The following is a 13,332-nucleotide window of genomic DNA, read 5'->3' on the forward strand; positions in this document are numbered from 1 at the left end:
GTTTACTTCAGAAAAAAATATCCACAGACCATATATGTATGTGTGTATATACACACATACACACTTATGCATATATATGGACTATGAATACTTCAAACATAGATAGATATAGATATAGATCATCCTTAGTACTGACGCTTTATTTACAATCATTCCTATAATCACAATGTTAATTTTTTTCTGTATTTTATTCTTTGAAATGAGATTCATCATTAAAATAGTAAGAGTCATTGATGCTAAATAAATGACACTTCCTCTTTTGCAAATTAAGACAATTAGTATTGCAGTTAGCAGAAGGAAATAGAGACCTCAGGAAGAAAACATCTGGTTCCTCAGAAGTGGGAGCCATTGGCCACATTCTGGGTCCCAGGGTCTAGTCTTGAGCATCCCAGCTGCAGAAACACCATTATTCTGTGACCAGACGGGAGGACTGCCCTTGCTAACCAAACTCATGAGAGCTCATCCGTTGTGAAGGCTATTTGTTCACCACTAACCCTGTACCTGTCATAGTATCTACACACAGCAGATGTTCAGTTGATATTACATGAGTAAATGGAAAATAGAGAGGGACAGAAAGCACATTGATGGGTTTATAGCCGGAGACACTCCTGTCCCGTTCCCCGCAAATTCCCACATCTACTATTCAGAATTTCTGGAAGGCCAAGACTTTCATTTCCAGCCAAGATGGAGTAACAGGGACCGGATTTACTCTCCTGCCTGAGACTGCAACAACAAAAAATGAACAAAATAGGAAACCACAATTTTCAAGATACTGGATATCAGGCAAGGAAACAAAGGAGATGAGCCCTACGGATTGCCCCACCTTACTGCCTAAAAGGGTTTCCAGGCCCGGGGGCAGGGAAGGGAACTACAGGCAGAGCCCTTGGACTCCCTGGGCTGGGAAGGAGCGGAAAGGCTGGGGAGGGCAAGGCAGCCAGAGTTACTGGACAAAGTACCAGAGAAGAGAGAGCTGCACAGAGCAGGAACTCCTAAGATCTGCAGGGGGACTCCGCAAGTATTCATCTGAGAACGTGTAAGGAAACTAGCAAGGCCTGAGAAAGCCATCCAGAGAAGTAGAGGGAACCGTGCTCCTAGCCACACAAGGCTGAGAATAGTGCCTGTTCCTACCAGCCCAACAGGAAGGATTCAAAATGCACAGGCATTCCGAGGAGTACTCCGAAGGGGTTTGCCTCCACTGTGATGTAATGACAGAAAGTCAGAAAGGAAAACACACACACATCTTTACACCAGAAGGGAACAAGGTAGTAAGGCCTTTTATGAGGTCCATCATCTCTCAGAAGTTCCCCAAATCCAGTGAGGACCCCTTAGAGTAGTATTTCTAAAATGTGGGTCATGAACCATGGGTCATGAAGTCAGTTTAGCGAGTCACTAGATGTAGTGGGTCATGACCAGAGATTTTTTTTTTTTTAATGAAATAGAATAGAAACAGAGATACACATAGTGAAGGGGTAAATACTGTTTTATAGCAGTGTTTTGTTTCAGATATAAATACAAGAGCGTATTGTGTGCATACTTGTGTGTACATGCGCCTGTGTTGAGCAAATATTTTCTGCATAGATTGTGGTCCAAAAAAGTTTGAAATCTGCTTTGAGGGATTCTGGGCTTCCAGAGTCAGGGAAGACAAGAAGGCTTCAGCAGCAAGAAAACTCCAGGGCAGAGAGTCTCTACTCAAATCACTAACAGTCACGGCTCAGCAGTGAGCAAGTATAGTATCGTGGTTAAGAGCGCACACACGCCTGGGAGTTAGACTTCGGGGAATCTCAGTTTTTCCACTCACTAACTACGGAACATGTATCTACAAAATGGGAATCATGGCTATATTATAGCTCTTATCTGATAATGTTTTATGGATCAAATTCATGAGCACATGGTAAGACCTTAGCCTGTTTCCTGGACCACAACAGGCTCTCCTGAGTGATACAAATACATAACTAAGGCATTTACGGGTCCTTTAGTGGCCAAAGTGAAGAAAGGAATAGAAACTACAATTTTCTGAAAGTTTCCTATGTGCCAGGCATGTCAAGAAACCTTACTTAAATGCTCCTATTTAAAGGCTGCTCTGAAAGGTACGTTTTGTGTTCTTGAGGATTAGAAAGGTCAGGCGACTCACCCGTACTTTCACAGCAAAGTAGCAGAGCCAAGATTCAGACCCAGGACCGCTCCCGTCAAAATCCCAGCAAGGACATTGTCAAAAACAGGATGGTGATGACCATAAGAAGGAAGAAAAAATAAAGTGTCTTTAAAGCCCAAGACTATAATGTGTTTCCTTCCATGATTAATGGTTTCAAGTGTATCTCTCAACAAACCAGTGGTGGTCCCTAGTGGCATTATTGTAACCCCAGGTTACAGTTTCAGGGTTATTGCCAACCACTGGAATGTTAGATCAAGAAGGCAAGGGTTCCCTCTGTTTACTGCTGCTACCTCCTGAGTGCCTCTTAGAACATAGGCGGCATCCAATAAAATATTTGTTGAGTAAATTAATGAATGAATCTCATTTCTAGAAAAGTCTGGAACCCATAGTTAATCTAAAAAAGCATGGCACAAAAAGTAGTTCATGGGTCTTTAAAAGAATGAAAATCTATCTGGTGATGCTTTGACTCTTGGGATGCCCGAAGACTCATTTGAGCCATGTCTACACCACACAATCACCTCTTTCTAACAACAGAGTATTAGTTGGCCCCCAAATCTGCTTTTATTTTTCTTGCTCCATTTTACTGGGTCAAAAAGTAATAGGATAGAAGACATTTGTGATCACAAAGTACCCATGCCATTTCTGGAGTCTTGACAAACAGGCAGGAACTAAGGAGCGTGCCTTATCAGAGCTTCTTATGACTGCCTAACGGAGCACCCAGAAGCAAAACATCATGTTCAGGAGGAGTCGTTGCCCACAATGTCAGAGAAAAAAATGTATTTGGGGTATGTTATAAAAAGTGATTGATTAGATGTGCCTCCCAAGAAACTCATTTTCAGGAAAATTATATTAAACATCATCTACCAAAGGAACCAACAAAATCTTCATCATCATCATCCCATTTTAAAGGAAGGAATAAGCAGCTCTCCTCGGCTCAGGTGGAGGACAGTCTAGCTTTAAGCAGGGATAGTCTGCAATGATTTCAGTGGGTCTTTTCCTAGTTGACAGTGGCATCTTCATCATCGCCGAGTGTTTGGAAATCTCATGGAACAGGACAGATGTACAGCAATGCAAATGCAAGTTCAAGCTGAGAAGTGGCTGTGCCTTACAAGTCCGTTAGATAATTGGGCATTCACTGGGAAAGAGTCCATAGAGAAAACAGAGGAGACCAAAGATTTCAGGTCTCTATGCCTATGATTTTGAATCACTGCCATAAAAAAAAAAGAAGTCTATTGATGTCTGGGGAAACTGAAAATGGTCATGGTAAATGGAAGCTGTATGGTTCATTTACTGCTATAAAGGATTCCATCAGCTCTTCTGTAGGCTATTATAGCTGCATTTGAAACTGGGAATGTGAAAGTAAGATCCAATAGCAACTAGCCGAGACCAGATTAAAAACTGTGTTCGGTGGTTTATCATTTTTTAAAATGCTAGTTAATATAATGATTTACTAAAGAAATTTGAGTCAATTAAAGGGTTTGTTGCAGGAAATTGTTATAAATCTCTGGGTTTGGTTTTGTTTCACAGTTTTTCACCTTTGAGCAGTATAAGAAATTGCTAGGATGTGTGTCGCTGTCACCAGCATTGGTAAGTGAGAATATTTATTATACTTGAATGTGTATGTTATTTCATAAAGCAAAATCTAGAAACAAAAAGTCTTTTGATTCCCCAGGTCCAACTACTGAAATATGAATTCGAGTTATTCAATGTTCACCTACTTGTTGAAAGCCATCTTCCTAATAACTCACAATTTGGCTATTTTATAGCACCCAGGGATGAATTTATGATAATAATGATATGTGTAGAAAGGCTCATATGAGATATGGTCAAGAACGTAAAATATAAGACACATTTGTCAAAGACTCTTTTAAAGCCAAAACATGCATGTTTACATACTGCACATATCTATGCAAAAGTCAGTATGCTTAAAATGATCTCCTAGCAGGTTACTTTTCCAGCTTTTCCTTAAGCTGCAGTCCATATAGGACTTCAGGTCACTCCATGGTCAGATGTGGACTGAAGAGTCTTTTATAATCTGGGAGAAAAGTGATCTTACAATGACACATCTCAACTATAACATGAAAGTCACTTAGTGATCTGAACGTTTCCTGACGCCACCCTTCCTCCTTGGTGACGGCTGCTTTTTACAAGACGAGTTTAAGTATATTGACCAAATGGGTTCTACAATATATGTGTGTGCAATGAGAGCAAATGCACTAATTCCTCCCTTCAAATCTGTGAAACAAAACAAAACAAAGTTAGCCCGGCCGGTGTGGCTCAGTGGTTGAGCATAGACTCATGCACCAAGATTTCACCGGTTTAATTCCCGGTCAGGGCACATGCCCAGGTTGTGGGCCCGATCCCCAGTGGGGGACATGCAGGAGGCGGCCAATCGATGTTCTCTGTCATCGGTGCTTCTATCTTTCTCTCTCCTTCTCCTTTCCTTTCTCTCTAAAACCAATAAAGAAAAAAATTTTTAAAAACAAAACAAAGTCAAATCTGCATTGGCCCTTCCATTGAAAACCCCCGAGTTTGCCTGCTGAAATTTACCCCCCCCCCCCACACTCAACCAGAGAGGTGGTGTTCTGAGCTTCAGCTCTTTAATGGCTTCCCTTGTAAAGGTTCATTTCAGAATATTAACTCTGCCAAAGAGACTGTCCAAGAAGTATCTGTTATTTAAAAAGTCATGCATGTCCCTTTTCTAGAATGATCCTGTTAAGAAAACGAATAGTATGGCTTAGTGTTATGACAAAGAGACCTCTTGTCTAGCCTCCTCCCTGACAAGGTGGCTCCGAGGTGGCCTCGTAGGAAAGAAGTGGTAGCCTGCGTCCTAAAATTAGCTGTTATTTTTTTAAATTCCTTGGTGTCTCCCCTTAATGTCACTCATAACTTTGAAAACATCTTCTTAAAAAGAGAATTTAAAACGTTTCTAGCAAAAGACAATAAAATGTGGTCTCCAGAGGGCCAGCTGGCTGTTGCTACGTGGAGTGTTGGTAGCATGTGAGAAAATGCAGTTCTTTCGACCCTCTCGGGAATTGCAACAGAAAAAGCATTTGGCCACTCCAGCTACCATAACCGAATGCATACAGACTGTATACACTGTTCCCTTTCTCTTGAACTCATTTATTCCCGTTTCTTTTCGCTACAGCTAGACACTTAAACAGCCATTAAATATCCCTAGTGCTCTCACATGAAAAGCCTAGGAGGCTGGGATCCGGACAGTTACTGCTGGTCTCTGGAACAATCTAAGTAATATGATCTGCTGATAGCTGATCAATTCTTTTGACAAGGGACTGCTGAACACTATTTCTAACAGCAAATGTAGCTGAGTTTATAGAACAAAAAAAAGGGGGGAATTACTTGGAAGATTGCACATAGTAATAAAACTCTGAACATCTGGATTTTAGCTTTTTCAGTCTGAAAAATTTGGGACTAGTGCTCCCACACACACACACTTTTGGCTTCCATGATGGAAGCCCAAGATACATGAATAAAATATTTAGTCTATTACCCTATACGAACATGTTTAAAATTGCAATAAAGGCATGGAAGAAAAGCATCATGAGTTACTGCCCTCTCCCGGAACCTGTATACAGTGCCATTCTTCCCGTCCATCCGTATGTGCAACAAGAATGGTTTTTGTGAAGCACTCCACAAAGGGCTTTCACACATGATTTTGACTCTCATAGTAACCTTATCAGGTAGGGAGATTAGATATGATTGTCTCCATTTTATGGATGAGAAAACCGTGGCTTATACAAAGATTCAGTGTTGAGACACTGAGCTACAGCTTGCACATATGGTGTCTTTATGTGGATGATGCAAAGGCACCCCTTTCTTCCAGCTGACGCCTCTCCAGGGCTCCCGCTTGGCAAGCGGCGTGCAGGCTGGACTTTGGGATCCACACACACCTCTGTGCACAAACTAATGTACATGGCAGCTCATGTCCAAATCAGCCAGGAAGTGGCAGAACCAGGACCTTCACCCAGATGTCCTGGCTCTGGATCCTTGCCTCCCCTTCTAAGGTTATAGAACATTCCTTTGTCCCTTTTATTTTTTAGTCTCCTATTGGAAGAAATCAGAGGCTCCTGATAAGAATGATCTTTGCTCTTTACTGGCTTTTTTTCTCCTCTTAGTTGTATCTAGTACTACCTCTTCTAGAATTAGAGCTGCAGCACTAAAGAATTACCTTTTTCGGCATATATTTTGCAGGTTTGAGGCATTGTTTCATTTTATTTTGTGTGTATGTGTGTGTTTTAATCATTGTAGTTCTTTTTGATACGGATTTTCGGAAAAACCTGTAAAGTTTTTCTAGAGAAAAAGTCTAGAAAATTGTTCTCTCCTACTGCAGAAATTCTTGAGAGACAGCAAATAAGTCATTTTTGATAAATGTTCTAGATGTTATTTGAGGCCTTCAACAACTTAGCCATTTCTGTTCTCATTCCTTGGCTTCTAGGTCTAGAAGAATAGGGCAATTATCAGTTTTTAAAAAGTGGGGAGAGGCCCTGGCCAGTGTGTCTCAGTGGTTAGAGTGTCAGCCCATGGACCGAAGGGTCTTCGGTTCAATTTCTGGTCAAGGGCATGTACCTGGGTTGCACGTTGAATCCCCAGCCCCAGGAGGCAACTAATTGATGTGTCTCTCTCACATTGATATTTCTCTCTCTCTCTCCCCCTCCTCCCCTCTCCCTTCTACTCTCTTTAAAAATCAATGGAAAAAATATCAGGTGAGGATTAACAAAAAAGAAGAAGAAGAAGAGGAAGGGGAAGGAGAAGAAGAGGAGGAGGAGAAGGGGGAGAATAGGGAAAGAATGAATAAAAAATAAGTTTTTGTTTGATAATAGTCTAGAATAGTGACTCTAAGAATACAGCCATACATTTAAATGTTTTCAGCCATACTGTTTAATTACCTGGAATTTCACTTTTTATAAACACTTTATTTGTGGTTCTGCTCTTAAAATGTTTTAATCTGCTCAATAATGTATTGAAGTAGAATTTAAAAATGAAGCTCTCATTTTACAAGTCAAACTCTTTTAATTGTTACATGTGCAGATGTTTTAGTATTCACCTCAAATTAGTAAAACTACCTTTCTTTTCATTAGAGGGGGAAAATCATTGTTGATGGGGTCTTGACATTTTATTTTGAATTGTTAGGATGTGGTTTGCGGCTTCTGTAATTTCTTCTTCATAAATTGTCAGCATCTGATCAAGAACTAAAGCTGTTTAGTTATGGTATATGGTGCATTTACGTACGTTTTGCCATTCTCATAACATTCAGTTACACTGTGTAGTGGGTAGGATGCTTAACCCAGTATGCATGATACCTCGTTTTAAAGTATTGATTGATTTAATTTTTCTAGACATTTGCCATTGCTGGACTGGGGTCTGGATTAACAGAAGCCATCGTGGTTAACCCTTTTGAGGTAGTAAAAGTTGGCTTGCAAGCCAATCGGAACACATTTACAGAGGTAATCATTTAATGTTTTCCTATTGTTGAGAGAATATAAAAAAAATATTTTTAAGTATAAATGAAAAATTATGAACCCAGCTCTTATTCCCTTGCTCAGTCATATAAAATTATTGTTAAAGAAGTAGGATACGAAAAAGTCAAATTTCTCCCACAAGGAAAATATTAACAAAAATGCACTCAAGTCTGATGGACAAACACGTGTTTACATATTTTTTTATTTTAGAAGTTTAATGTAATTGATAATGATTTATTTAGAAATGTTTTCTCTACACTTGGCAACACTTTTATTTTACATTATACTAGAATAGACTATAGCAAAAAAAAAACACAAAAAACAAAACCCACTGAAGTGATAATATTATTGTTTCTAAAAAAACTTATGAGGTCATTTTTAAAAATTACCTCACTCCTTTCCCTACTCCACCTACAGCCCTCCTTCAAAGATTCTGATAATCTGTCAAGCCTGTCTTTTAGTTAAATCTGAATGAGCAAGTTACCAAACCTGTGTAGACATCACCATTTGAACAATGATGGGTCTTGACATTTAATCACTGGTACATGATGTTCTGTGAAGACAGCTTCCCTCGGTGTGTGCTGCCTTCACTTCCTTCCCGTTGCCTAATAATTCCTGTTAAACCACCAAGTCCAACTGCTCTTGCTTTATTCTTTTGGGTGCCAAGCACAAGGTAGAGAAAAAATAAGGGGATTGGTATTCCAAGTCCTTTCTTGGCATTTAAGTTTAATTGCACAACTGGGTAGCATGTGGTATAAATTGGTTTGGAGGATCTGCTGACCTGAATTTCTCTGTAGAAAAGTTCCCCTGCCTACTACTTAAGCAGCTGCTAGTGGGTGGAGATCCCCCTCACTCCCACCCCACTTCCTGCCTGCTGATACTGCCTGAGAGCTCCCTGGCAGCCTCTTGAGCAGAGGTATGGGGCCCCTGCTCACCTGTAGCTACCAAGCCCGAGGAGGACAGGGTTGGCCCCCTACAGCACATGGTATCTACTCAGATGAAGTCAATTCTAATTAAGGGAGATTTTCTTGTTTGCTTCAAAAGATTGTCTTAATTGCAGCGATGTATAGCACTTGAGAAAAGGTTCAAAATCCCTGTATCACCCTCCTCTTTGTTTCTGTTTTGCTTTCTTTCTATTCTTCCTTGAATGATGGAAAAGATGGTGAGGAATAGAAGGAAATGAAAGAAACACCTTGCACATGCCCTATCAATATGGAGCAAAAAAAAGGGGGGGGGGGGACCTGTAATACTTTCAGCAATAAAACTACATTTAAAAAAGTAATAATAAAACAGCCCCTATGGAATCTGCTCAAGGGAAATTTGATTTGTTAGACTGGGGAAATTACCAGCTAGGAGAACATTTTGGAAATCCCCATCCAATTCCTCATTTTGCCTCATTTTACCTATTGGGAAGCTTGTCTTAGAGCAGCAATGAGTAAGCAAAGGACTAAACATGACTTCAACCGCAGTCCTTTCTCAAGGCAGCCTGTAACCAGAGGGACACAAGTGCGACAGAGCACCAAGGAGCGCTCACAGGAATGAAAAGAATGAGTGATCACAGCGCCTCTGCTAATGCCTAATGTTCTCTTTCTCTCCTCTGCCCTCAATGAAGTTCTACACTGAGGCCAAGTAAGAGCTGCTAATGTTTTGCATGTGTGAAGGCCTTGCTAGAACGTGGCAAACAGCCTTCCAGCCCAGCACAAGAATGCTGCGTGTCTGTGTTCCCAGCTCGTTTACACGAGTGCCGTCTGTGTGAATTGTCTGTGTATGTGCAGCCATTTGTTTAGTGGAGAAGCAAGGGGCTCTTGTTTGGGATCATTTCTGTTACGCCATCCTTTAATTGGATTGTCAGATGTTCACTTACACAAAGTAAAAGCTACTAGGTACATTATAATATATTTGCCATATTACTTCAACTAGTCAGAACTTAGCAAAGTAGGGATCGCATTGATCATATGTGACAGAAACTATCAGGATTCAGTAGCTGAACTGAGGTGGCATTTTATGGGCAGTGTTGATCAAATTGAAAGTAGTCAAGTTGAAAGTCAGTGGTTTGAGGTACGAGGGCATGCTAAATAGCAATCTCAGATGGCGAATAAAGAAAATTTGGATTTATTTAAAGAAAAGATGATGGGGGGATAGGGATATCCAAAGTGAAGGGCTACACATCACCGAGCCATGGGGTATTTGGTCGGTGATGGCAGCCCCTAGGAGCTGGAGTTTGGTCCTTACATGCATCCACTGGCGGGAAGCTTTTGTCAGTCAGGGAGTTTTGTGGTTTTGGTTGGTGGGTTTGGGCAGGAGGTTGGGTTTACAGGAATGCGGATGTGTGACTGGGTGCTTCTTTGGTTCCTGGTGTCCGGCTGCATTTCTTGTTCGGCCAGTTCTCCTGTGGCGGGAAGTTTGGTCTTTGTTCTCCTGGGGCGGGGAGGCTTGCAAAATGGCTATTGGAGTTATATTGCCTGTGTGAGTCCTAACAGTTAGTAGTACATAATTACCCAACATAGAGTAATGGGACTACGCCTATCGCAAAAAATATCTGAAAGAGATGACGTGGTAAGAAGAGCAACTTTGGATCTAGTTATTTAAAACTATCCATCGCTTTTGGCAATGCAGCCATTTCCTATGTCTTTTGTCAAAGCCTTCCTTTACTGACTGGCACCTTCTTTGATCCAACAAGGGAATACCCCTTTGTTCATCTGAAACTGTTGAATTCATCCAAATAGTAAGTGTGCCCGCTTCAACATTTGTATGGCCAAGAATAATTATTGCTTTCTTCACTCTGAGGCCTTGTAGGTTGTCAAGAAATGTGAGGGGTGAGGATGGAGAAGGGGAAGGAAGAGAAAAAGAAAGGGAGGAAAAAATGAATTAATTTAATGTCCAATGCTTTTAAAAATTATACTTCTTTAAGAAAAGAAACATTTGAATTCAAGTATAAAGGTAATGCATATTTATGTTAGAAAACACCAAAAACTGTATTTCTATATATGCATATAAGTATATCAATGTACTAAAATGATCCAGAGTAGCGCTGTTCAATAGAAATGTAATGTGAGCCACATTTCCTAATAGCTATATTATAAAAGGTAAAAATAAACAGATTAAATTAATGCTATATTGTACCTAACCCAATACATCCAAAAATAAACAGATTAAATTAATTTAATACTATATTTTATTTAACCCAGTACATCCAAAAAACTATCATTTCAATATGTAATCACTATAAAAATTATGAGATAGTTTACACTCTATTTTCACATTTAGTCTTTAAATCGCATGTGTATTTTATGCTTATAAGCACAATTGAATTTGAACTAGAACATTTCAAGTGCTGAATAGCCACATGTGGGTAGTGACCGTCCTTACAGGAAAATGCATTTCTAGAGGAATTAATACAAACTTCTCCCTGGTTACAGAACAGTAAACAGAAAACGTTCTAATGGCTCTGCCAGAATCAAGATTGCCCTCAGGGAGAACCTTCCCAGCTGATCCCGCGGGAATGACTTGCTGGCCCATTTAGGGGCCGGCCAGGTACCTTTCTTGTTAGGGAAGAATAATAGTAATAGCCACGGCGAATGGTGTAATGAGGGTTGAAAGAGATATATATATCAAGCTGTCAATGCAATCTGACATACAGTGATATTTTAATGTGTTAGTAGTTATTTATGCAAATTTAAATGCGATGATATATACAAAGGTCTTAGCACAGCACCTGATACACGGTAGGCACTCAACCAAAGATAACTATTTCTAGATGAAAGTTGATCTTAGAAATCCTTAAGTTCAAGTAGAGACAGGTTTGTTGAGATAGTGCTCCGCTTAACATTGAGCCGTCGTCACAGCTGACACAGCGTGGGCGTGAAAACAGCTTACTGAGCAATGGTCAGTCTTCTTTACACCATTCTCAGCTGCCAGTACCATCCCTTTAGCCCGAATTCTTTATCAGGGCCTAGGTGCTGGCAGCCTAGTTCCAGTGCCTAGTGACAAGGTCTTTCAACTCAGAAGCAAGTCCTCTGTTATCAACAATAGCAGCTGTTTTTCTGCTTGCTGTGAATACTTACCATGATGAGACTAAAAGCCGCTTTGGAATAAATTCTACCACAATCAAGATATTCTTCCTCCGGAATAGTTGTACGAAGTTCACGTGGGTTCTTGATGAAGCCCTCTTAGTCCCTTCACATGGAGGTTGTGAACTGAGCTCATTTTCCGCCGTTTCAGTCCATGGCAGCTACCAGCTGTGATGGAACAGGAACTGGATGGGCAGGTGCAGAATGAGAGCTTGACATCACCTTCAAGAGAAGCAGAGCAGTTTCCCCAGATGCTCGTTCTGCAGGTAGAGAACTCTCATTCTGCCAGTACCGAGTTTCTCAAGCAGCGTGGCTTCCCCTGCCAGGTGCGAACCGCCCTGGACGCTGCACAGTAATTGTGGCTTTTCCTATTTTGTCAGCCTGAGGAAGGAGGGGAGTCACCAATTGGCCCCTGAACATGAAAGTTTCCTAAGAAATCGCTGTAGTGGAGAGGGGCTCTTCAGCGGCAGACAGGCTAAGACGACAGTAATCAGTGTTACACTTAATATCACGCGGGTCTCAGAGGCAGCGGCAGGGTGAAGACGCCGAAGCAAAGCACTGCCACAGTCCAGGGTGCGCAGAGCGTGAGCTAGAAGGAGGCCGTAGGATGTGAGTCGAGGCCCCGTTGGCAGAAAGCCAGAATGGGGCCCTCTGAAGCCTGAGATCCAGGACAGTGGCCCCTCCGGCTGGGGTTCAGGGACATCACTGGCCGAGAGCAAGGGCTGCGTGTGTTATGTTCTTGAGTCTCAAGTACAGTTCCCACCAGGATTTCCCAGGAATGGCAGGTACACTTGCTGGCGGGTGCCTGGGTTCTCCCCTCTGTGGTCCAGGACTGATTCTCTAGCCAATCAGAAGTAGGTTACCCATAAACTATGGCTTCCCACCCAGGTTAGCCATAAACTGTTCAAAAAATTGAAAGGAAATTGTGGTTAATTTGGTTTCCGATCCTTCTCTCATATTCTTCCAGCTTCTGTATAAAGTATTTCAATAGGTGTGCTTGTCTCTTGTCCACTTTTTAAAGTCGCCACCCTGTCAGTCAAAGACGGTAAGCCCCGCCCCGCTTGCTCCAATTTCAACACCGGAATCTTGGCCAGCCTCTTAAAATTCACAGCGAATGTAGAAAACCGGTCTCTAATTTAAATATGCTTGACCTTCTGTGGGGAGCAAAGTAATCACAGCTTTGTCATGCTCTGGTTTGGTTCAGTGGGTGTAAAAACATGTTCAGATCAAATCTGGAGAGACCCAAATTTCCCCCTGTCCTTCAAACTAAACCCAAGGAAAGTGTCGTTCTGGTCTGCAGTCTTTTTGATTTAGGACTAGGCTTGCCTGAGGATTTCTCTGTTGGAGATAGTTAGCACATCCATTCTTGCCAAAAGTGACTCTGTAGCTGGTTGTCCTTATAGGAACTTTCTTCCCTCTTAAGTGGATGCATCGTTTTTTCATCTGTATATTCGTAAGAACTAGCAGTCTCCTATCAGTTGCGCGAAACTCAGTGGTATTTGGCTGGCACGCTCTCTGCTAGCCTGGAAAATGTGAATTTCTCCCCAGGAGCAAAATCTTGTGTGAATTGTTTCCCAGTGTTTCTCTCCACTTTGAAATCTACTTCAAAGTTAGTATTTGGCTAACGGGT

At 41.4% G+C, this 13,332-nt stretch overlaps 1 protein-coding gene across 31 annotated transcripts in view; it reads left to right on the forward strand.

Moving 5' to 3' along the window:
* Window positions 1-13,332, forward strand: part of SLC25A21 (solute carrier family 25 member 21) — a 463,129-nt gene that overhangs the window by 414,703 nt on the left and 35,094 nt on the right. For all 31 annotated transcript variants that reach the window (XM_036256725.1, XM_036256732.1, XM_036256740.1 and 28 more), the window contains 2 exons: window positions 3,680-3,739; window positions 7,510-7,617. In XM_036256725.1, the coding sequence (XP_036112618.1) occupies window positions 3,680-3,739; window positions 7,510-7,617 (168 nt within the window). The remainder of the gene's footprint in view (window positions 1-3,679; window positions 3,740-7,509; window positions 7,618-13,332) is intronic.

The sequence above is a fragment of the Molossus molossus genome, unplaced genomic scaffold (genome assembly GCF_014108415.1).
Source record: "Molossus molossus isolate mMolMol1 unplaced genomic scaffold, mMolMol1.p scaffold_m16_p_1, whole genome shotgun sequence".
Lineage (NCBI taxonomy): Eukaryota > Metazoa > Chordata > Mammalia > Chiroptera > Molossidae > Molossus > Molossus molossus.